Raw genomic sequence first — 22,349 nt, forward strand, 5'->3', positions numbered from 1 at the left:
GGAGGCTATGGCAGAAGTATGAAAAGAAATTGGATGATTGTGTACACCTGAAGATGAAGCCAATGGATTCCTGGGGGCTAAGGACAACTTGTGCCACTTGTTGGGTTTCAGGCCAGCCCAATCTACAGAAAGAGACACAATCTCAAAAGAAAAAAAAAAGACAGACTTAAACATAAAGTACCAGGTGTGCCAGGCTGTAAAATACTGAATCAAAGAAAGATGACGCTGTAGGCAGATTTTTCTGTCCCTCCTGCCATCTCCCAAATCAGGGACATCCTAATTATGAAAGGTCAGCCAATAGCTTAGGCTTATTTTTAGCTAGCTCTTATGACTTAACTAACCCATTTTTATTCATCTATGTGCGGTCCTGAACTTTGTTTATCTCATCTATGTACTGCCCATCCTGCTTGCTCTGTAGCTCATGGTATCTACTCCTGACACCATCCTGCTTCCTAATATTCTCTCTGTCCCAAGAACCCTGCCTAGCTATTGGCTGTTTAGCTTTTTGTTAAACCAATCAGAGTGACACATATTCACAGTGAATAAAAAACATTCCACAACATTTCTCCCTTTTGTCTAAATAAAAAGAAAAATAACTCTAGCATAGTAAAATATGTACAATAAGAACAGTTATCGAGTAAGGATTGCATTTACAATATCTGATCCAGTCATAATTGGCAGATTTAAAGAAAATGTTCTGTTTTTATCCTACCTTGGTGAGTCCAAAGCTTTTTACCTAATTAAATTTCTATCATGACTAAGGAAAAATACAACTATAACTACTTGGTCTTCCAACTCCATCAAAGAATCCAGAAGGATATAATATTGCCTGAGTAAACAGGAAGTGCAGTGCAGGCCACTATAAACAGAAGCTTCTGTCCTGCCCAGTCCCACAACCATTCAAAACATAAAACAAACAGAGGCTTATATTAATTATAAGCTGGTTGGCCTATTATCTCATGTTTATTATTATCTCTTACAACTTAAATTAATCCATAATTTTTATCTATGTTTATCCACGTGGCTTAATGCCTTACTCAATGAGGCATTTTCATCTTGTTTCCTCTGTATCTGACTGGTGACTACAGACTGAGTCTTTCTTCATCCCAGAATTCCCCTAGATTGATCACACTGCCTATACTTCCTGCCTGGCTACTGGTCAATCAGCATTTTAATAAACCAATAAAACTGATAAATCTTTACAGGGTACAAGAGCATTATCCCACAGCACTTCCCCTTTTTTCTTTTCAAAACAAGAGCTCTGAATCTTGAAGCATGGTTAATAAAATCTCAGAGTGAGAAATTGGGGGTTCAACCTGAAGATCTGGAAAGCAAAGCGACCAGTCACTGGCTCTTACCTCAACCCAGTCTGAAAATGGTGATCCAGCCTCCAGAAATCTCAGAATGAGACTCTCAGAGAGCTGTTTCCTCCCATTTTATAATCCTCTCTAGGGCTGGAATTAAAGGTGTGCACCACTGGGATTAAAGGCATACACCACCTGGTTTCTATGGCAACTAGCATGGTTACTGGGATTAAAGGTGTGTGTTACCATGGCCTGGTCTGTAAGGCTGACCAGTGGAGCTGTTTTACACTCTTATCTTCAGGCAAGCTTAATTTACTAAATTACAATTGAAATGCCACTACAGAATCTACTCTCCTTTGTTGAGCTTTTTTCTTGACCATTATCCTCAACAACTTGTAACCAACACTCTAAACAAACAAAAAAATCCATAATTCATATTGTGGGAATGTGGGTGTAGTTTTCTAGGCTACTTCCTGCTGATTGGGGATGCTGATAATCTTATGAGAACCCAAAGAAAATTTAGGATTATGGTCAAGTCCTGACTAGAGTATTCTGTGAGTCTGAATCATCTCAGCCAGCAGTCTTGTGACTGTTCTGGGTGTAGAACTCAGAGGAAGCTACAACAGAGGTGCTCTGAAATGTTGAATCATCTGGGCCATCTGCTCCTATCAGAGATTTTTTTTTAGGAGGGTATCTCTTGATCAAACCTGATTTTTTTTTCTAACTCAGAATGAATCCACAGCCTCTCATTTCCTGTGGAAACAAAAACAAAACGTTTTCTCTAAAGTAACATCTTTTGACTTAAATTTTGAATTCAAGGCATTTTCTTTTTTTTAATTGCATTTTTTTAGAGATTTATTTATTTATTATGTATACAACATTCTGCCTCCATGTATGCCCAAATGCCAGAGGATGACACCAGATCTCATTGCAGATGGTTGTGAGCCACCATGTGGTTGCTGGGAATTGAACTCAGGACCTCTGTAAGAGCAGCCAGTGCTCTTAACCACTAAATCATCTCTTCAGTCCAGCATTTTCAATATATATAGGTTGGACCAATCCAGTAGCAAATGTCTTTCAGCAGATGTTACTCCTTCCTCAACAAACAATTCAAAGACAACACAATAATGTTAATACAGTATCCAGATTGTGTATTTTCCATCTTTATGTGGCTTTTTAAAAACTCTATTTCTTTTATTTTTATTTTTTGGTTTTTTGAGACAGGGTTTCTCTGTTTTCTTTGGCTGTTCTGGATCTCACTCTATAGACCATGCTGACCTTGAACTCAGAGAGATCCACCTGCCTCTGCCTTCCAAGTGCTGAGATTAAAGGTGTGAACCACCATGTCTGACTATATTTCTTTTTTAAGGACTTTCTCTATCCTTTTTCTTTTCTCTCCCAAGTCTAAGTATAGGAGACAACTGGCTGCCTGGACAGTCACCCAAGGTTCCTCTGTGACATTAGGACATCCATCTTTAACCTACAGGCCAAGACTATCTAACAGACTTTTCTGTGAAGCTGGAGTTTTGAAGAACTGTCTAATCTTGTTTAGTCAAAGTTCAGTAGTACTTTTTCTTTGTGTCCTGCTTGTCCAGTTTGTACAGTATACTGTCAGCAGCTAAGAAAAGGGCAGCTTCTTGCCCAAGTGGCTAGTTTTACCACATTAAAAGCAAATTTGATATGGAGGGTTTTTTTAATGCCCATCATCTTATCTGAAGTAAATTGGTGCTGCCAGGATCAGTCATGCCTCACTGTTATGAAAAGCCCCAGGTTAACAAAACATTTCAAATACCATATTCTGTAGATCTTTGAAGTGTTTGAAAGCCTACTATATATCTAAAATATATTTTGTATGATCTTGAAAACATACTGAATGGGCTGGAGAGATGGCTTAGAGGTTAAGAGCACTGGCTGCTCTTCTAAAGGTTCTGAGTTCAATTCCCAGCAACCACATGGTGGCTCACAACCATCTATAATGAGATCTGGTGCCCTCTTCTGACATTCAGGTAGAACACTGTATACATAATAAATAAATAAATCTTTAAAAGAAAAAAAAAGAAAACATACCAAACATGACTACAAGTTTAATTGTTATAGATAACTAACTACTAGCTTGCATTTCTTAGTTATCCCAAATGGTTTATAGTAATGGCTTTTAAGGACTTGAACTTTACATTACATTTTAAAATGACCTATGTAAGTACAATACCTTAAACAAGAGTGGAAACTTGTATATAGTATAACAAAATAACCTTAAATTGGTATCAATATACAAAATCCATACCAATGTAAAATGTCCGAGATTAGTATTTGTTCAAAAGTAGACTCAGCAATCTACCCTTTTATCCCACCATTTGTATACTTTATCCCTCTTTTTCTCTTCAGAAAAAGATGCCTAAATCTAATCTCCTTTATTCAGCTTTTTTCCTGACCATTACCAATAACAGCTTGTAACCAATCCCCCTGAACGATAACAAGCACCCAAAACCTACTGAATGACTATGGCGGCTTGAAAGAAAATGGCCCCCAAAGAGGGTGACACTACTAGAAGATGTGGCCTTGTTGAAGTAGGTGTGGATTTTGTTGGGGGAAGTGTATCACTGTGTGGGAGGACTTAGAGGTCTCCTTTCTCAAGCTTCAGTTAATGTGACAGTCTAATACTGCATCTCTGGTCAGGTGGGTAGTACCCAACAGGTTGAGCAATCTGAACACAAGGAATCCTTATCCAAGGTTAATTGCAATCCTTTTAGGAACTCAGAGTTTGGAGTGGGGGCAATCTGATAACAGTCTAGCATGTCATGGGAGGTGGCTGTCCATAGACTATTTTGTGTGGGGTGAACTTTTCTCAGTAGGGATTAAAGGGGGCATAAAGCAAGAGGTCAACTCAGTTACCCCCAGTTTCAAGAGTATATTTTTATTTAATCTATTTTAAGGTTCTATTTACCCTCTCTATATTTCCTGAGCTCTGAGGACGATACAAACAATGAAGTTCTCAATTTATGTTAAGAGCCTTAGAGAACAATTGAGATTGCTTGGCAATGAAGGCCAGGCCATTATCAGACCCCAGAGATGTGGGGATGTTGGTCAGATCTGGGAATAATTTCCATTATTAATTTCTTAGCTACCACTTGGGCCATTTCTACTTGGGATGGAAAGGCCTCTACCAGCCTGTGACTGTATCAACAAAGACGAGCAAATATTTGTAGCCATGCAGTCCTGACTTGACTTAGTCAAGTCCAATCCCCCAAATCCAACAGGTACTGTCTCTTGACTCTGCTGACCTAGGAGAAGCATGTCCTTCTTTGCATTTACTTGGGCACAGGTCAGGCAATGGTTTGACATGCTCTGAAGTTTTTCTCAGTGCTCAGATATCCAGGCATGAGGAGAGCTGAGTTCTGAGATCTTCTTCGGTGACAAGCACATGGCGGGATGCAGGGTAGTTAGCCAGTTTTGGCCCAGTACTTTTGGTATGCAGATTCTTCCATGAGGCAAAATTCACCATCTGTTGTGGATCTTCTGAGTCCCCAAGTTAGAATATTACTTGATCTCTTCTGGATTGTACTTAGGAACCTCTTCACCAGGGAAGAGGAGGGGCTCAGGGATAGCACAGTTTGAGAACAGTCTGGAGCTTGGATTCCCCAAGAGCAGCCTCTTTGATAACTTGATCTTTGGTTGTTACCATGAGTGTGGAAGCTTTTGTCTTTTTGGTGTCCTGGCCGGTGGATTATGACCAGCTCATTGGTAGGCAGATGGCCTCCAGCAACTGGACAATTTCATTTTCATTTTTAATAATCTTTCCCTCTGAAGGGAAAAACCCATTTATCTATCTGTCTATGAACATGAGCCATAGCAAATGCATACTGGCTGTCTCTGTAGATGTTCTCCATTTTTCCTTCAGGGAGAGTAGTGAGGAAACTCTGGACCAAAACAAGACCAAAAACCAGCCAGGCAAACTTTAAACTCTGCACCTCCATTTTTGATGTCAAAATGTTCTTCAGATCTCCAACTCCTACAAGCTTGGTTGACTGCTACATACTTCTTTCTCTTGGGCTGGTTCCACTCCCTGTTAGCAGCTCTCCCCAGCAGGTATCCCATGACTGGCTTTTCTAACATCTTAAGACCTCAAGGTCTCTTAGGCAATCCAGGCTTTATCTTCATAGCTTCATACAATGGCCTCTCTAGCCCTCCATTCAGGGAAACCCCCGACTCACGCCTAGCCCCGGCAGCTTTTCTTAGTAACAGGAATATTCCATAAACCCTTTCTTCTGTTAATGATTCTAAAGTCAGAACAATGGGGCTGAAGCTGCCAAGTGCTGCTGCTTACTGGGACTGGAACATGGTCCCCTCATTCAATTACATCTTCACCAGCTTTCTGTTTTCAGTGGTTTCCTTCACTGCCTAGGCTTGGCTGTTCTGGAACTTGCTCTGTAGACCAGGCTGGCCTCAAACTCAGAGATTCACCATCTTCTGCCTTCTGAGGATTAAAGCCATGCACTACCACACCCAGCTCTGAGCTTCCTTTAATTCATTTTCACAAATTGGAAACTTATCTGGTTGGGATCTTGACCTGAGGTCACAACTACCTTTATTCCATTATGTTATCTGTTTATTTCCTTAAACACAGGGCTCAGTTCCATTCAACTTTCTGGCTATTTTTCTCCTCAAACTGCACATTTCATATTTTTCTTTGCTCCTTTTAATTATAAATCACTATAAGCATGAACACTAGTAACAACTTGGCAGAATCTTTACTAGGCCATTTTGAGATTTCCTCTGCCAATAGAATTAACCCAAATTTCTTCACTTTAGTCTCAAGCAGATTCTTCAGACAAAGGCAAAAGGTAGCCACATTCTTTACCAAAATATCACAAAAACAAACTCTGGATCACATATTAAAATTCTTCTCCTCTGAAACCTCTTGATACCCACAGTTCATCAAATCACATTCAGTAACACAGTCTTCCATGCCTCTACTAGCATGACCCATTAAACAGCATTTAAATCGCTCAACTGCTTTTCTAATCCACATTCCCAAGGTCCATATTCCTTCAAACAAAAGTGTTAAGTTGGGAGCGTAGACCCCAGCCCCTTGGTGGGACCTCCAAGATGTTAGGAATATTTCCTAACGCAAGCTCTCTGCTGATGAAAAATCCCAATCAAGCCAAATCAAAACAAGCCAAATTAAGAAATATCCAGGTTTAATGGGAGTTCTGCACTCTCAGGTGGCCCCAAGGGGCCGCGAATGCAACCATCCGGAGGAAGGAAAAGAGACCACATGTTCCTCTTTTGGGAGTTCTTTTAAATACTCTGGCATCCTGGGATTTGGAGTCCAGACCAATACAAACTCTCAGGCCTGGAGGCTGGGATAGATGCAAGGGGCTGGGGTCTATGCTCCCAGCTTAACAAAAAGTATAATCAGGCCTTTTATGGCAATACCCAAGTCCCTACTACAGACTTCTTAGAGTTTCTGCTGCTGTGAAGAGACACCACAACCACGGCAACTTCTATAAAGGAAAACATTTATTTGAGGTGACTTACAGTTCAGAGGTTTAGTTCATTATCATCATGGCAGGACATGCTGGCATGCAGACAGTCATGGTGCTGGAGAAAGAACTGAGAGTCCTACATCTTGATCGGCAGACAACAGGAAGTAAACTGGACTAGACATAGTTTGAACACTGGAAATCTCAATGCTTGCCTCCAACGTGACACACTTCTTCCAACAAGGCCACACCTACTTCAACAAGGCTATATACCTTCTAATAGAGCCAGTCCCTATGAGTTTATGGGAGACAATTACATTAAAACTACCCCAGATGGACATTAGACATCCACTGCCTGCTGGCATCTCTCAGCAGGGTTCTCACAACATGTGGAGCTGTTGCAGTTAGAGTCTGTCCTAATGTAAGCTTGTCTGCTTCTTTTACAAGAATTGTGGTGGCTGTAATGTCTCTTAAACAAAAGTGCCATCTAGAGACTACAGGATCCAGTCTCTTTGAGATGTAGGCTATCGGCCTTTTCCAGGGACCCAAAGTCTGAGACAGGACTTCTTTGGCAATGCCCTTTATTTCATGGATGTAAAGAGGAAAGGGCTTGGAGCTATTAGGAAGAGTGAAAGTAGGGCTTGTACCAGGGCCTCTTTTAAGTTCTAAAAGGCCTACTCATGTTCCTCAGTCCAAAGGACTGTTTGCCCCCAGCTGTGGCAGAGTACAAGGGTGTAGTATTTCCAGGTATTCAAAGCAATATCCAACAGTTCCCAGAAATTCCCTAACCTGTTTCTTGATGGTTGGAGTTGGGATTTGCATTATGACTACTATGTGGGCTTGGGACACATAGTCTTTTCTGTTCTCTTAGATCATCTCCCAAGTAGATAATCCAAGCTAGAAAATTTGTGCTTTCTTTTCAGAAACTCTAAAACTGCACTCAGCTATAGTTTCCAAAAGGCCTCTGGTGGTTCTCAAACAGTCCTCCTCATCTTTAGCAGCTAAATAATAAATAAGCCTACATATTTGAATGTGAACATAGGCTGACTTCAATTTGGAGGTGGAGAAGAGTGCATCTTTTAAGCTCAAAACAGTGTAAACTTTATGCTCAGGTGATAATTAACTGAGCAAACTGTAGGGATTTGGAACAGTTGTGTAAGTGGATTCTACCCTCTTGTTCACTTCCCTCAAGTCTTGTCCTGGTCTATAGTCTTGAGTTCCAGGCTTTTGGACAGGAAACAAGGAGGTATTCCAGGATAACTGGCAAGGAATAAGTGTGCCTGTTTCAAGGAGGCACCTGATGTGAATCTTAACCACTTCCCTAGGTTCCGAAATAATGGTGTAGGGCTTGACTGGAATGGGCCTTACCCCAGATGTTAGACGCACTATGACAGGTGTCACATGTTTTGCCAAGCCAGGAGGATTGTTCTCTGCCCAAACTCTAGGAGCTTCCTGAAATGTTAACTTTTTCCATTTCCCTTCCAGGGATTGGGCTGGAATTTGGAGGAGCAGAAATTCCTCACTTATTGGGCAGGTAAGGGTTAAAGTCTTAGCAGGGCTTCCCAGTTGCAACCTAGGAATGTACCCTAAGAATGATATTGTTGCCTGGAGCTTGTTCTGGATGTTTTGTCCCAGTAAATACTAATGATATTCAGAAATAGCAGTAATGAGTCACATTTCCTTCATTAACACTCCAGTCAATGGTCCATTTGTATTCTTTAATAACCCCTGTCGCCCCTGTACTTTCCTTGTTCGATTGAAAAAGGTCATAGGATCTCCTGTAATACTGAATAAATAGCCCCTGTGTGGTGTAGGATTCCTCTCTGTATGCTGTGAATATGCCTTATTATCACTGGTTAATAAAGAAGCTGCTTTGGCCTATGGCAGGACAGAATATAGCAAGGTGGAAAATCCAAGCAGAGATAGAGGAGGAAAGAAGGCAGAGTCAGGGAGATGCCATGTAGCTGCCAAAGGTAAAGGACATCAGAACCTTAACAGTAGGCCACAGCCTCATGGTGATACACAGATTAATAGAAATGGATTAATTTAAGATGTAAGAGCTAGCTAGGAATATGCCTGAGTCATTGACCAAACAATGTTGTAATTAATATAGTTTCTGTGTGATTATGTGGGTCTGGGTGGCCTGGAAATGAAAGCACAGTCTCTGTTTACACCTATGTTCATCAGAAAATTTACAGGTTGGTCTCTGTCTTAGTTAGGGTTTCTATTGCTACGAAGATGATGTAGATGGGTCTTCTGTCTATGTGTTAATTTCATTGGTCAAATAAAGAGACTGCCTTGGCCTTTGATAGGACAGCAGCTTAGATAGGCAGAGTAGACAGAACAGAATGCTGGGAGAAAGAAAGCAGAGTCAGGCAGATGCCATGAAGCTCCGGCCCGAGATGGACACTGGTTAAACTCATGCTGGTAAACCACAGTCAAGTGGCAATACAGATTATTAGAAATTGGTTAAAAGAATATGTAAGAGTTAGTCAATAAGAGGTTAGAACTCATGGGCCAGGCAGTGTCTAAATGAATACAGTTTCCGTGTAATTATTTCGGGTAAAGCTAGCCAGGAGGCAGGACGCAGCCTGCTGCTCCTTTTACACAAAGAGACACCATGACCCACAGCATCTCTTATATGGGAAAGCATTTAATTGAGGTTGTGGTTTACAGTTTCAGAGATTGATCCATTTTCATCATGGTGGGGAACATGGCAGCATGCAGGCAGACATGGTGCTGGAAAAGGAGCTGTTACATGTTGACATACAGGCAACAGGAGTGGTCTCTCTCTGGGCACGACTTAAACATATGAGACCTCAAAGTTCACCTCTACAGTGAGGCAATAAGGAAATGCAAAAAAGTCTCAAAAAAATTTCATGTGGTCACCATGCGACCAGGGAGGATAAATTCTCAAAACCAAGTCAAGGTCGTGTGTTGGAGCATGTCTGTCTCCAGGAAACAGACATAAAAACAGCCACTCAGTTCTTAAAGTAAGTGGAAACTTATTTTTAACAATACAGTATGATGGCTCCTGTCATCAATATTAAGTTAGGTGGGTCACTCATTAACTGTCTTTGGGCAAGTGGGGCTTACAGGTTAGAGGCATTTTTGTCTTATACATCTCTTAAGCACAGGAATTTCAAATGAAACCAACTGTAGCCCTCACATTTGAACCCTTGATGAGATTGTATTTTGACAAAAGTCATCTACGTTTGGGGATTTTGGAGACAGATTTGCTGGAGCTGGAGAGATGGTCCCTTGAGCTCTGTCCCTAGCTCTTTGGTCAATCATCTGCTTGGAAAGCAGCTTGTCTGGGATGGCTGAGGACTAGCCATTTGGCTCCATACATGGCATGCTCCTGTGAGGCTTTCTGGAAGTTGCTGATAATGCTGGTTGAGTTCAATTCCGGTAACTTCTTGTGACTTTGGACCACATTACTTCCTGACCTGTGTTCCTGTGTTTGTAGTCTCATGGGGCAGCCTAATCAGTTTACTACGTTTCTGATAATCTGATAAACTAATTTCTTCTTCTTCTTCTTCTTCTTCTTCTTCTTCTTCTTCTTCTTCTTCTTCTTCTTCTTCTTCTTCTTCTTCTTCTTCTTCTTCTTCTTCTTCTTTTGAGTCAGGGTCTATGTAGACCTTGTTGACCTTGAATTCTTTGCTATTTTCCAGCCTCTGGGGGCTGGGATTAAAGGTGTGCACCACCGAACTCAGCCCCTTTTCTGTTCTCCTTGCCCTCTTTCTCTCTGTCTCTCTGTCTCTCTCTGTCTCTCTCTCTCTGCACACACACACACACACTGGATCTTACATCCTTACACTCTTTCCAGTATCTCTTCCACAATGATCTCTCAGCCCTGGGAGGTGGGGTATGGAATATTCTGAAGCCTCTTATCAACTACAGGTCTCTGTATTAATCACCATCTATGTCTTAGGGTTTCTATTGCTGCAATGAAACACCGTGACCAAAAAGTAAGTTGGGGAGGAAAGGGTTTATTTGGCTTATACTTCAGCATTGCTGTTCATCATGGAAGGAAGTCAGGACAGGAATGCAAATGGGGCAGGATGCCAAAGGCAGGAGCTGATGCAGAGGCCATGGACGGTGTTGCTTACTTTCTTGCTTTCATTGTTCTTCTGGGCTTGTTTCTTCTATAACCCAGGACACCTCCCCAGGGATGGCACTATCCACAATGGTCTGGGCCCTTCCCCCATTGATCCTAACTGAGAAAATGCCTTACTCCTGGATCTCACAGTGCATTTCTCAACTGAGGCTCCTTCCTCTCTGATGACTCTAGCTTGTGTCAAGTTGATACACAAAACCAGCAAGTATACTCTTCTTCATAAAGAATTTTCTTTTGTGTTGTTGGTGGTGTTTTGTTTTGTTTTGAGACAGAGTTTCTCTGTGTAGCTCTGGCTGTCCTGGAACTTGCTCTCTAGGCCAGGCTGGCCTCGAACTCACAGAGATACACCTGCCTCTGCTTCCCAAGTGCTGGGATTAAAAGCATGAACCACTATTGCCCGACTTCAGTTTCTTAATTTTAAAACCATTCTGACCATGTCTGAGTGCCCAGCTCCAAAGCACAAATCGCATCCATAGCATTGTGCAATCAAGCCAGTCCTGCCACCATCCACCTTCAGAACTCTCTGTCTTCCTAAACTGAAACTGTATCCCCATGAGCCACTCACTTAGTCACAGTTCCTTCCAGTCTTGGCACTCCATCCTGTTTCCTGCCCCAGTAGACCTAAGACTATTGGGTCCCCAGCAGGAGACTTAGGCAGTATTTGTCTTTTGATATAACCAGCTCCTTGCAGCCCAGAGCTCTGGAGGGGCATCCAACAAGTGGGAGGCTCTCTTTCCTCTTTATGGCTGATTCACACTCCAGTGTCTGGGTAGACTGACTGTCAGTCAGTGCATGCATCCCTTCGGCTGCCTCTGCTTCCAAACACCTTGGCTCTGAAGTGCCTTTTGCCGGTCATTGGTACTGTGGAGTGGTGAGTGGAGGTTTTGAGAAACTTTTCTGTAAATTTCAAAATCAACGACATCTCGAGGGAGGAAGGAAGTCGAGGAACCTGGGTGAGGCCCTCACGGGAAGAACTCAGGCAAGGAGTGGTTTTAAATTCCTCCTCTCTGGCTAGGGCTGTGCCTGGGCTGCAACTGTTAGGCCTCACATTCAGCATCCCATCCCTGCCCTGTCCTGCCTCTGTCTCTGATGGCCAGACTGGAACATTTGCTGCTGCTGCCTGGGCTGCTTCTGTGGGTGAGTGGAGGCACAGCAGGGGGATGGGGACCCCAGCTGACTTCTGGCAGGCTGTCATCTCCAGAGCAGTATGTGTGATTGGGCCTAGAGGTAATAATGGGTCTCCTTTGCCAGCTCTTGGTCTGCATGGTGGAGGTAGAAGATTAGATGAGAGGATCCAACACCTAATGAGACAGAGTTAATTTATATCCCTAGCTTTCCTTGCTACAAACAGTGGGTTGTTTTGTTTTGTTTTGTTTTTGCTATCTAGCTTGTCTTTTTCTTTCTTTTTCTTCTACTTTGTTTTCTTTTTCTTTCTTTTCTTTCTTTTTTTTTTTTAGACAGGGTCTCACTATTTATCTTTGGCTATCCCAGGGCTCACTATGTAGACTAAGCTGGCCTTGAGTTCACAGAGATTAGTACACCTCTGCCTCCTGAGTGCTGAGACTAAAAGCATGAATCAATATAACTAATTTTTTTTTTTACAAAACTGGTTTTATTATTTCCTGAGACTCCTTTGTCCCTTCTCACCTTATAAAGACTTATTTTTTTATTTTAATTCTGTGTGTATGTTGTGTGTCTGTGTACATTCTGAGGGCTAGTGCAGGCTATGTGCATGTTGTGAGTCTGTGTACATGTGTAGGGGGGCAGTACAGCCTATGTGCATGTTGTGAGTCTGTGTACATGTGTAGGGAGCCAGTACAGGCTGGAGAGCTTCGGACCCTCTAGTCCTAGAGTTACTGATTATTGTGAGCCACTGTGTGGGTGCTGTCTTCTGCAAGAACAAGCACTTTTAGCTGCCGAGCCATCACTCCAGCCCCTCGTATTTTTTTTTATTTTTAATGTTTTTTATTATATTATTTATTGTGTGTGTGTGAGGTGGGGGCCAGGCTCACTTGTGGTGATTAATGGACAACTGTCAGGAGTTAGTCCTTTCCTTCAACCTTGTGGGTTCCAGGGAATCAAACGTAGGTTGTCAGGCTTGCTGACAAGCACCTTTCCCACTAAGCTATGTCACCCGTCCCTTCCTCCTCCCTCTTTTGGGACAGATGCATAATATCTGTCCCAGGCTGACCTCTACCTCCTGTTTCTCCTGCCTCGCTTGCTGACTGCTGGAATCCTGGGCTTGAACCACCAAAACTGACTACCCCTTAGCATTTTCCAAGTGTGATTACCTCCCCAGATTGTGTTGTCAGGGTACATAGGCCTGTAACCCCAAGACACAGGAGGATCAGGAGTTCAAAGTCACCCTCAGCTACACAGGGAGTTGAAAGTCAGCCCAGACTGTAAGACACCCTGTCTCAAACAAACAAACAAACAAAAAAAGATATTATTATTATTTTGCATTGCTACAGTAGCTGATCTGTGTGAGAAGCTGACAGAAACAGGCTGGCTCTGGGTTAGTCTCACCCCAAAGAGTGAAAGCAATCACCACTTGAAAATGGTGCTCTCCGCCTGACTGTCTGCCGAGATTCTCTCTCCTAGAAAGTAGTGCCTCCCAAGTTGCTGGCCTTCAGTCAGTGGCCCTCAGCAACCTCTGGAGTTATGTGAACCCCCAAGTCATCATGTGTCTTCAGACTAAGTCCCTTGGGGACTTTCATGGATGGGCATGTAATTCTGGGCACTTTTTCAATGTTGTGAAGTTCTTGAACCCTGAAAAAAGACCATAGACTCAATCCAATTATAATGAAAAGATTTGTTGATTACTGCTAGCGCGACAACAATCTCTGAGCCAAATCTGAGATTTCAATGAGAAGTGGGGCTGAAGGCTTTTTGTTGTTTTTTGTTTGTTTGTTGTTTTGTTTTTAAGGCAAAACCATAAGAAGACCTTGAGCATCTGCAGAAACAGGCCAAGAGCTGTTTTGATCTGCCAAGATTAGGTAGTCAAGGTAACTTGAATGTCTACATGAGCAGGTCACAGAAGCCAGAAGAGAGTAGTCCTCACATAACAGGAGGATGGTCACTGTACATTTCTAGGTGGGGGAACACTGAGTCAGGTTTGCCGGGACATGGTCCGAGAATGGAGTCCTGTCAGAATTCTGAGCGCTTATGAGAAAACTCCAAGAAAACAAGATAAGAGTCTTGTGACCTGAGCTTCTTCCAAAGCATGGAATTGTTCTCGGAAGGTGTTTCCATTGCCCTCCCAGGTGTAGAAGATAGCAGTGAGCTGACTTCGGATTGCCCATTACAACTGACTATTGTCATTTGTTTATATGCCTCCTTGGCAAACGGGTTTTTGCCACATGCCTCTTGTCCTTGTGATGGTACGCTTTACTCATGTGACTCCTCTTAACCATCAGAGTACAAATTATTAGATGCTCTAAATAAAGTTGGCAATTGCATGAGACTTTAGTCTACCTGATTTATCAGTTCCATCCTCCCAGGTCCCACCAACTCTAGAGCACGGGGTTACCAAGAGCTTCTCTTCCAGAAACTGGAGTCAGACAAATGACTAGTAGGTATCAAGATGGATGGAGTACCAAATGGAGGTTTTTGTGGTTTGGGGGTGTTTTTTTTTTTCATTCATCATATCAGAATGTGAAGGATAACCCTCCCCTTCCTCTCCTGGTTACTTCCTTTGCTTTCAGAACGGCAGGTGCAGTGAGTCACTGTGGGAAAAACATCCTGAACTGTGTCATTTACGAAACCTAGCAGAAAGGAAACCTAGTAGAAAGACAGTGCTGTTCTTTTTCAAGCTTTGATTTTCCCTTGTCAGGCTGCCCAGGGAGTTACTATTGTTGGGTTTACAAGAAAGTGCCATATTGTTCAGTTTTTTTCCCTGGGTTCTAAGGATCCAGACTCGGGTCCATATGCTTGTTAGACAAGTGTTTTAACAACTGAGCCACCTCCTGGCTTCATTATTTGGTGCCTGCCTAGCCTGTAACCTCAGCATTTGGGGAAGTGGGGGAAGAGAGTACTATTTCAAGGTCGTCCTCAGCTGTGTGGTGAGAGCCCAGCCTGGTTTACGTGAGACCACGCCTAACAACAGCAGCAGCAAATAAAAAGAGGAGAGCCATAAATCTCTTCCCATGCAGTCTTGAGGACGAAAGTTCTGCTCTCTATAAACAATGTAAAAGCAGTTGTGTATGGTAGCCCACCTGTAACCAACCCCTCAGGAAGTCGAGAGAGGCAGGGCTTCCCTAGGGCAACTGGATTCAGTGAGCGACCTAGCCACAGTAAGCTGAGTGGAAAGAGATCAAGGGAGACACCCAATATCAAACCCTGGCCTCCCTATACACATGCATGCAAAGGCAAGGGACCCAAACATGTGCCCGCACCTGCATGTGTACCATACACATACACACCACAAAATAAATAAAGGAGAACACTGAATGAAAATGAAGACATGACCACCCCTAGGTATGGTTGAGGAGAAGGTTTTTATTGTAGATAGGAGGGAGAGAACAGACAGAAGCATCTGGAAAAGTCCAAAACAGGGAGAGAGAGTGGTAGGCGGGACATGGCCAGTAGACTGTACCAGGCATGAGAGGAGAGAAGGAAAGGGAGGGTGAGAGAGGAAGAGAAGTGAGAGAGGGCAAGAGGACTAAGAGGGGAGCCAAGGACCAAGAGTTCAAGAAAGCTCATGGCCGAAATGACAGATTCTTATTGTTATAATCTACAGCGAGTTGGACCACAGCAGGTTGGTCCAAACCACAGCAGGTGAGGGAGTAGCCATGCAGGCAGAATTTGGATGCTAAGTTTATTAAGAGGAGAGAAGGGGACAGAGAGAGGGAGGGAGGGAAGGTGGGGGAGGGGGGAGAGAGAGAGAAGGAAGGGGGAGGGGCAGAGACCTACCTCTTCAGAAGAATGATAGGGAAGAGAGAGAGAGAGAGAGAGAGAGAGAGAGAGAGAGAGAGAGAGAGAGAGAGAGAGAGAAGCACTGCAAGTTCAGGAATGGGCGGAGTTTGTCTCTTAAAGGAACCTTTGCCCCTGCTTGTAGTCAGGGAACTGCTTGTCATTTGCAGAGGGGTGCCAGGTTCCCAGGGTCAGGGCCAAGGTGTTCCTGGATGCTAACACTTATAGGAAAGAGAAGCTGGGGAAAGGGAAGGGAAGCTGGGGGTCTGGAGAGGTTTAGGGTAGACGGTGTGGGTAGGGTGGAGAGAGAAATGCTCAGAGGAGCCAGGACTCTGTAACAGGTACCTATGATACTGCAAGAGCCTGGCGGCCAGCAGCTAGAGGTGCACCTTGGTATGTTTATGTTAAAAAGTCACCATGGTTAGCCATTTTTCCTGAGTTTCTTTGGGACCTCATTTGGTAGCCCTTGAACTAAGGATCCTCCTGCCTCTACCCTCCAAGAGCTGGGAACACAGGCATGTGCCATTGCATCAATGATACACATGGCTGAAGATGGAAACCGGGGCCTCATACATGCCAGGCAAGTGTTCTGCCAACTCAACTACATCTTCAGCCCCTCAATCTTACTATTTTATTTTGAGAAATTTGGCAGTGCTAGGAACCATAAGCAAAGCCTTGCCCACGGTAGGCAGGCAGTCTTAAACTCAGCCTCAGGACCCCTCCCCCGTTTCAAATCTCCAAAGGCATCAATGCCCTTTGAACAGCAAAACGTAGAAAGTCAGAGGTGGAAGCACACACCTGTAGCTCAGCTATTTAGGAGGCCAAGGCAAAAGACTTGGTCCAGGAGTTTGAGTCTCACCTGGCGTAGGGGAATGAATAAGAATCCCACCCAAAGGGTCATATGCTTGAATGCTTAGTCATTAGGGTGTGGCACTACTTGAGAAGGATTAGGAGATATAACCTTGTTGGAGGAACTGTATCACTGGGGGTGGGCTTTGGGGTTTTAAAAGCTTGAGTCAGGCCAAGTAGATCTCTCTTCCTGCTGCCTGCATCTGGATGTAGAATTCTCAAACTACTTCCCCAGCATCACGTCTGCTTGCACACCACCACACTTCCCGCCATGATGACAGTGAACTAAACCTCTGAAACTGTAAGCCAGCCCCAATTAAATGTTTTCCTTTTTTAAAATTGATTTTTATTGAGCTCTACATTTTTCTCTGCTCCCCTCCCTGCCTCTTTCCTCCCCCATTCAACCCTCCCCTAAGGTCCCCATGCTTCCAATTTACTCAGGAGGTCTTGTCTTTTTCAACTTCCCATGTAGATTAGATCTATGCAAGTCTTAGTGTCCTCATTGTTGTCTCTAAATTCTCTGGGATTGTAGTTTGTAGGCTGGTTTTCTTTTTCTTTTTTTTTTTTTCTTTCCGATTCAGGGTTTCTCTGTAGCTTTGGCTCCTGTCCTGGAACTCACTCTGTAGACCAGGCTGGCCTCGAACTCACAGAGAACTGCCTGCCTCTGCCTTCCAAGTGCTGGGATTAAAGACGTGCGTTACCGCCGCCTGGCTGTAGGCTGGTTTTTTTTTTGGTAGAAGGGTATTTAGGTTGTTTCCAGGTTCTGACTATGACAAACAAAGCTGCTATGAACATAGTTGAACTCATGTTCTTGTGGCATGATTGAGCATCCTTTGGATATATACCCAAAAGTGATATCGCTGGGTCTTGAGGAAGGTTGTTTCCTAATTTTCTGAGAAATCATCACACTGACATCCAAAGGGGTTGTACCAGCTTGCATTCCCACCAGCAGTTCAGAAGTGTTCCCTTTTCCCCACAACCTCTCCAGCATAAGCTGTCATCAGTGTTTTTGATCTTGGCCATTCTTTCAGATGAAAGATGGAATCTCAGAGTTGTTTTGATTTGCATTTCTCTCATGACTAAGGATGTTGAACATTTCCTTAAGTGTCTTTCAGCCGTTTTAGAGTCCTCTATTGAGAGTTCTCTGTTTAGGTCTGTACTCCATTTTTTTTATTGGATTATGTGATCTTTTGGTGTCCAATTTCTTGAGTTCTTTGTATATTTTGGAGATCAGACCTCTGTCTGATGTGGGGTTAGTGAAGATCTTTTCCCATTCTGTAGGCTGTCATTTTGTCTTGTTGACCATGTCCTTTGCTTTACTGAAGCTTTTCAGTTTCAGGAAGTCCCATTTATTAATTTTTTCTCTCAGTGTCTGTGCTGCTGGGGTTATGTTTAGGAAGTGGTCTCCTTTGCCAATGCATTCAAGTGTACTTCCCACTTTCTCTTCTATGAGGTTCAGTGTGGCTGGCTTTATGTTGAGGTCTTTGATCCATTTGGACTTGAGTTTCGTGCATGGTGATAGATATGGGTCTATTTTCATTCTTCTACATGTTGATATCCAGTTATGCCAGCACCACTTGTTAAATATGCTTTATTTTTTTCCATTTGATATTTTTTACTTCCTTGTCAAAAATCAGATGTTCAAAGATGTGTGGATTGATATTCGGGTCTTCTATTCTATTCCATTGATCCTCCTGTCTGTTTTTATGCCAATACCAGGCTGTTTTCAGTACTATAGCTCTGTAGTAGAGTTTGAAGTCAGGGATTGTGATGCCTCCAGAAGTTCTTTTATTGTACAGGATTGTTTTGGCTATCCTGGTTTTTTTGCTTTCCATTTGAAGTTGAGTAGTGTTCTTTCGAGGTCTGTGAAGAATTTTGCTGGGATTTTGAAGGGCATTGCGTTGAATCTGTAGATTGCTTTAGGTAAGATTGCCAAATGTTTTCCTTTTAAAGGGTTGCTTATGGTGTCTCGTCACAGCAGTAGAACATTGACTAAACCACTTGGGCAACTTAATCAAGATCTTGTTTCAAAAACAAAAGTAACCAAATACAGGGCTGATGCACAGGCTTGTAACCACAACTACTCAGGAGAAGGCAGGAAGACTGCAAGTCCAAGTCTTGCCTGGGCTACAGAATGAGTTCAAGGCCAGTCTGGACATTTAATGAGATTCTGTCTCTAAATAAAAAATACAAAAATGACCAGGCATGTAACTCAGTGGTAGACTGTTTACCTAGCATATATGAGCTCCTGGGTTTAATTTCAAGTACTGAAGGAAAAAAGCTGGGAATATGGCTCCGTTGGTAGAGTGCCTGTTCAGTAAGCATATATCCCACATAAACAAGGGATGGTAGCTTGTTGTAAGGAGGCTACTTGTTGGTTCCTGGCTGCCAAGACTCCCGAAATAACCACACAGAAACTCTAGCTTCTTATTTGTTAACCCTTATATCTTAATTTAACCCATCTCCATTAATCTGTACATCACCACGAGGTCTGGCCTACCAGCAAAGTTTCAGTGTGTCTACCCCGGCAGCAGCTCCATGGCTTCTCTTCAACTCCGCTTCCCTCTCCCAGCATTCAGTTTAGTTTTCCCCACCTAGCTAAGTTCTGCCCTGCTGAAGGTCCAAAACAGTCCTTTATTGACCAATGGTATTCACAGCATCCAGAGGGGAATCCCATGTCAGTAGCTCACAGTTGCAAGCCCAGAACCCTGGCAGTGGAGGCAGGAGGATCAGAAGCTCAAAATTATCTTTAGCATGAGCTGGAGTGATGACTCAGCAGTTAGGAGCAATTTCTGCTCTTACAGAGGACCTGAGTTTAATGCTTAGTATCCTTGTCATAATCACCTGTGCCTCTGGTTTCAGAGGATCTAATGACCTCTTCTGGCCTCCTTGGGCACTGCACTCACTCACACACACACACACACACACACACACACACACACATACTCTACAACCATTTTAACTAACTTAAGGATAAAGAAGTTTATTTTGCCTCACAGGTTTGGGTTATCCTGGGACCTGGAGAGATGGCACAATGGCTGATAGTATTCGCCGTTCTTTTTAAAGCTTATTAGATGATACGTACAGCAAAGTCATAATTAAACACATCTGCACTAACTGTTCTTACAGAGGACCCAGGTGTAAGCACCCAGTTCTGCACCACCCTCCTCCCGGTACGGTTTGCACGCCTTCCGTACCTACCACGAGCTTGGGCGAAGGCCTGGGGATTGAACAAAAGACACACACAAAGAGACCTGGGTCATTCGTCAAGAAATAGTTGAATGCCACTTTATTTAGCAGAATGTAAGGCTAATATACCTATGCCCCAGTAAAGGAATTCCCACCCAGCCAGGGGGGCGAGGGGAACTGGCACTGTGTGTGTATCTTCCCAGGCAGGGGGTGGAGAGCAGCGACAGACAGTGGAGAGGGACTTTGGCGCTGTGTGATTTTCCTGGGCAGGTGGGAAATTGCCATACCAAAGATAAAACAAAGCCCTAGGCTAATTCACCAGGCTAGCAGAGTGAGCACAAGAATTAGCAGGAAGCTTTAACTGGCTGGCCAGAACTGTCCTCAGAGACACACCCCAGGGAGTAAGGGGAGACAGGGCCCAACACCCAGGCTCAGTTACCAGCACCCATATGGAAGCTACAGTTTCAAAGGATCTTCTGGCCTCAGCAGGCACTGCATACACATAGCACACATACATGTATGTGCGCAGATACTCACATAGAAACTGAAAATTTTTTAAATGTTGTTTTGACATAGAGTCTTACCGTGTAGTTCTGGATACCAAAACTCCCAAAAGTCTGCCTGCCTTCTGATTAAAGGCATGCATCACCAAGCCCTCAACATTTTTTAAACAATCAAACAGGTGTGGTGGCTCATGCCTTTAATCCCACTACTCAGGAGACAGAAGCGGGGCGTCTCTGAGAGTTTGAGGCCAGCCTGGTCTATAGAGCACATTTCAGGACAGCCAGGGCTGTTCCACAAAGAAACCCTGTCTTGAAAAACCAAAAAAAAAAACCATATTTTTGAGGTCTGGAGACCTTCACAGGTACCAAGCATACGTGTGGCACACACATTTAGTCACAATATTCATATGCATAAAAATAAACTGTAAGATTAAAAAATACTTTATTTCTGTGTGTGTGAGAGTGAGTTTATATGTATTATATGCATTCTTGGTGCCCACAGAGGTCAGAAGAGGGTGTTGGATCTCCTGGAACTCAAATACGGATGGTGGTGAGCTGCCATGTGGGTGCTGAGAATGGAACCCAGGTCCTTTGGAAGAGCAAACAATGCCCTTAACTGCTGAGCCATCACTACAGCCAGGGAGACAGGTCTTCCAGTGAACCTAGAGCTAATCTATGCTTGACTTCCAATGGACTTCAGGGATCTGCCTGTCTCCATCCTCAGTGCTGGAGTTAGACATGCTCTATGTGCCCAGGTGAACGCTAAGGATCCGAACTCAGGGCCTCAGGCTTTGATGCATAAGTGTAGTGTTTGCTCTGCAAAAGGGTCCATATGGGAGCCGAAGTCATCTACCTCTTCTGTGCTGAGAGTCACCAATGGATGGGTCTCTTTGTGTTTTCCCTTTCTGATCCTAGGCAACAGTTTGCAGTGTAAGCAGTTCAAGCCCATGTAGGGCAGATGAATTCCAATCTGATACCTTCTGCTGCCAATTATGTCCCGCTGGTGAGTTCCAGAATGCTTTCTAGAACGTTCCACAAGGCTGGCCTTCTGCTGGGAAAAGGTGCTATAGGCCTTTACCTAGGGCTGAACTGGAGACTGCATGGAGAGAGGTGTAATCTGACAGAAAAGGGGAAGTGGGTGTCTCCTTAGCAATCAGCTGCTCCTTGTCCTCCTATCCACCCCTCCCCTACCTAAGCAACTGCCCCTGGCTTTGGAGGACAGAAACCAGAGACTGTGCCTGTCCAGAGGTGGGCATGGCATGCTCTACAGAAGAGCAAGGAGATGCTGTGTCTGCTCCTGGACCCCGCCCTCCTCCCACACAACTATCAGCATGCATCTGTGTGAATACGTAACTAGTTTTTCTCTGTCCTGCCGGTCGGCTCCCAAACAAACTACAGAAAGACTTCTCGTTATCTGTTAATCTACGCTCTACCGTGTGGCTCTTACCTCCATCCCACTCTGTGTGTTCAACTCATTCTGCCTCTGACTGCCTTGTCCCACATCTCTGCCCTTCTACTTCCCAGCGCTCTCTCTGTCCCCCAAATCCTGCCTAGCTATTGGCCGTTCAACTTTTTATTAGACAAATCCAAGTGACAAATCTTCACAGTGTACAAAAAAATTATTTCACAACACGCATCCCTACCCGCAAGCACACCTACGCATACACTTTTATCCACACAGGTCTGTGGACACCCATTTGGGTCTGTATACACACCTGCACACACTTGTGGGTACACAGCCGTGGCAGGGGGCGGGGGGACATCCCTACAAGCATATTGCAGAAATAGTGAGATGGGACTGATCTAACTGACTGCTATGGGAGCCGGCACATGTGCAGAGCTCATACTGCTAAGTGTGCGGCTGTCTTTCCTGTGCTTCTGCCATAGGCTGAGAAGATGGTCACAGTGTAACTGATGTGGTGGGGACCTTGGCCAAGGATCCCATCTTTAGACTTTGGAGTTCTGTGAAACCATCATGGCAGCAACCTGG

The 22,349-nt window shown here is 43.8% G+C and overlaps 1 protein-coding gene across 1 annotated transcript in view; it reads left to right on the forward strand.

Moving 5' to 3' along the window:
* Positions 1-11,789: 11,789 nt before the first annotated feature.
* Positions 11,790-22,349, forward strand: part of LOC125415866 (tumor necrosis factor receptor superfamily member 26-like) — a 28,430-nt gene continuing 17,870 nt past the window's right edge. The window contains exons 1-2 of the mRNA XM_087908262.1: positions 11,790-12,044; positions 21,275-21,362. Of these exons, the coding sequence (XP_087764388.1) occupies positions 11,997-12,044; positions 21,275-21,362 (136 nt within the window). The 5' untranslated portion in view covers positions 11,790-11,996. The remainder of the gene's footprint in view (positions 12,045-21,274; positions 21,363-22,349) is intronic.

Source organism: Myodes glareolus, chromosome 7, assembly GCF_982192425.1.
Source record: "Myodes glareolus chromosome 7, mMyoGla1.1, whole genome shotgun sequence".
NCBI lineage: Eukaryota > Metazoa > Chordata > Mammalia > Rodentia > Cricetidae > Myodes > Myodes glareolus.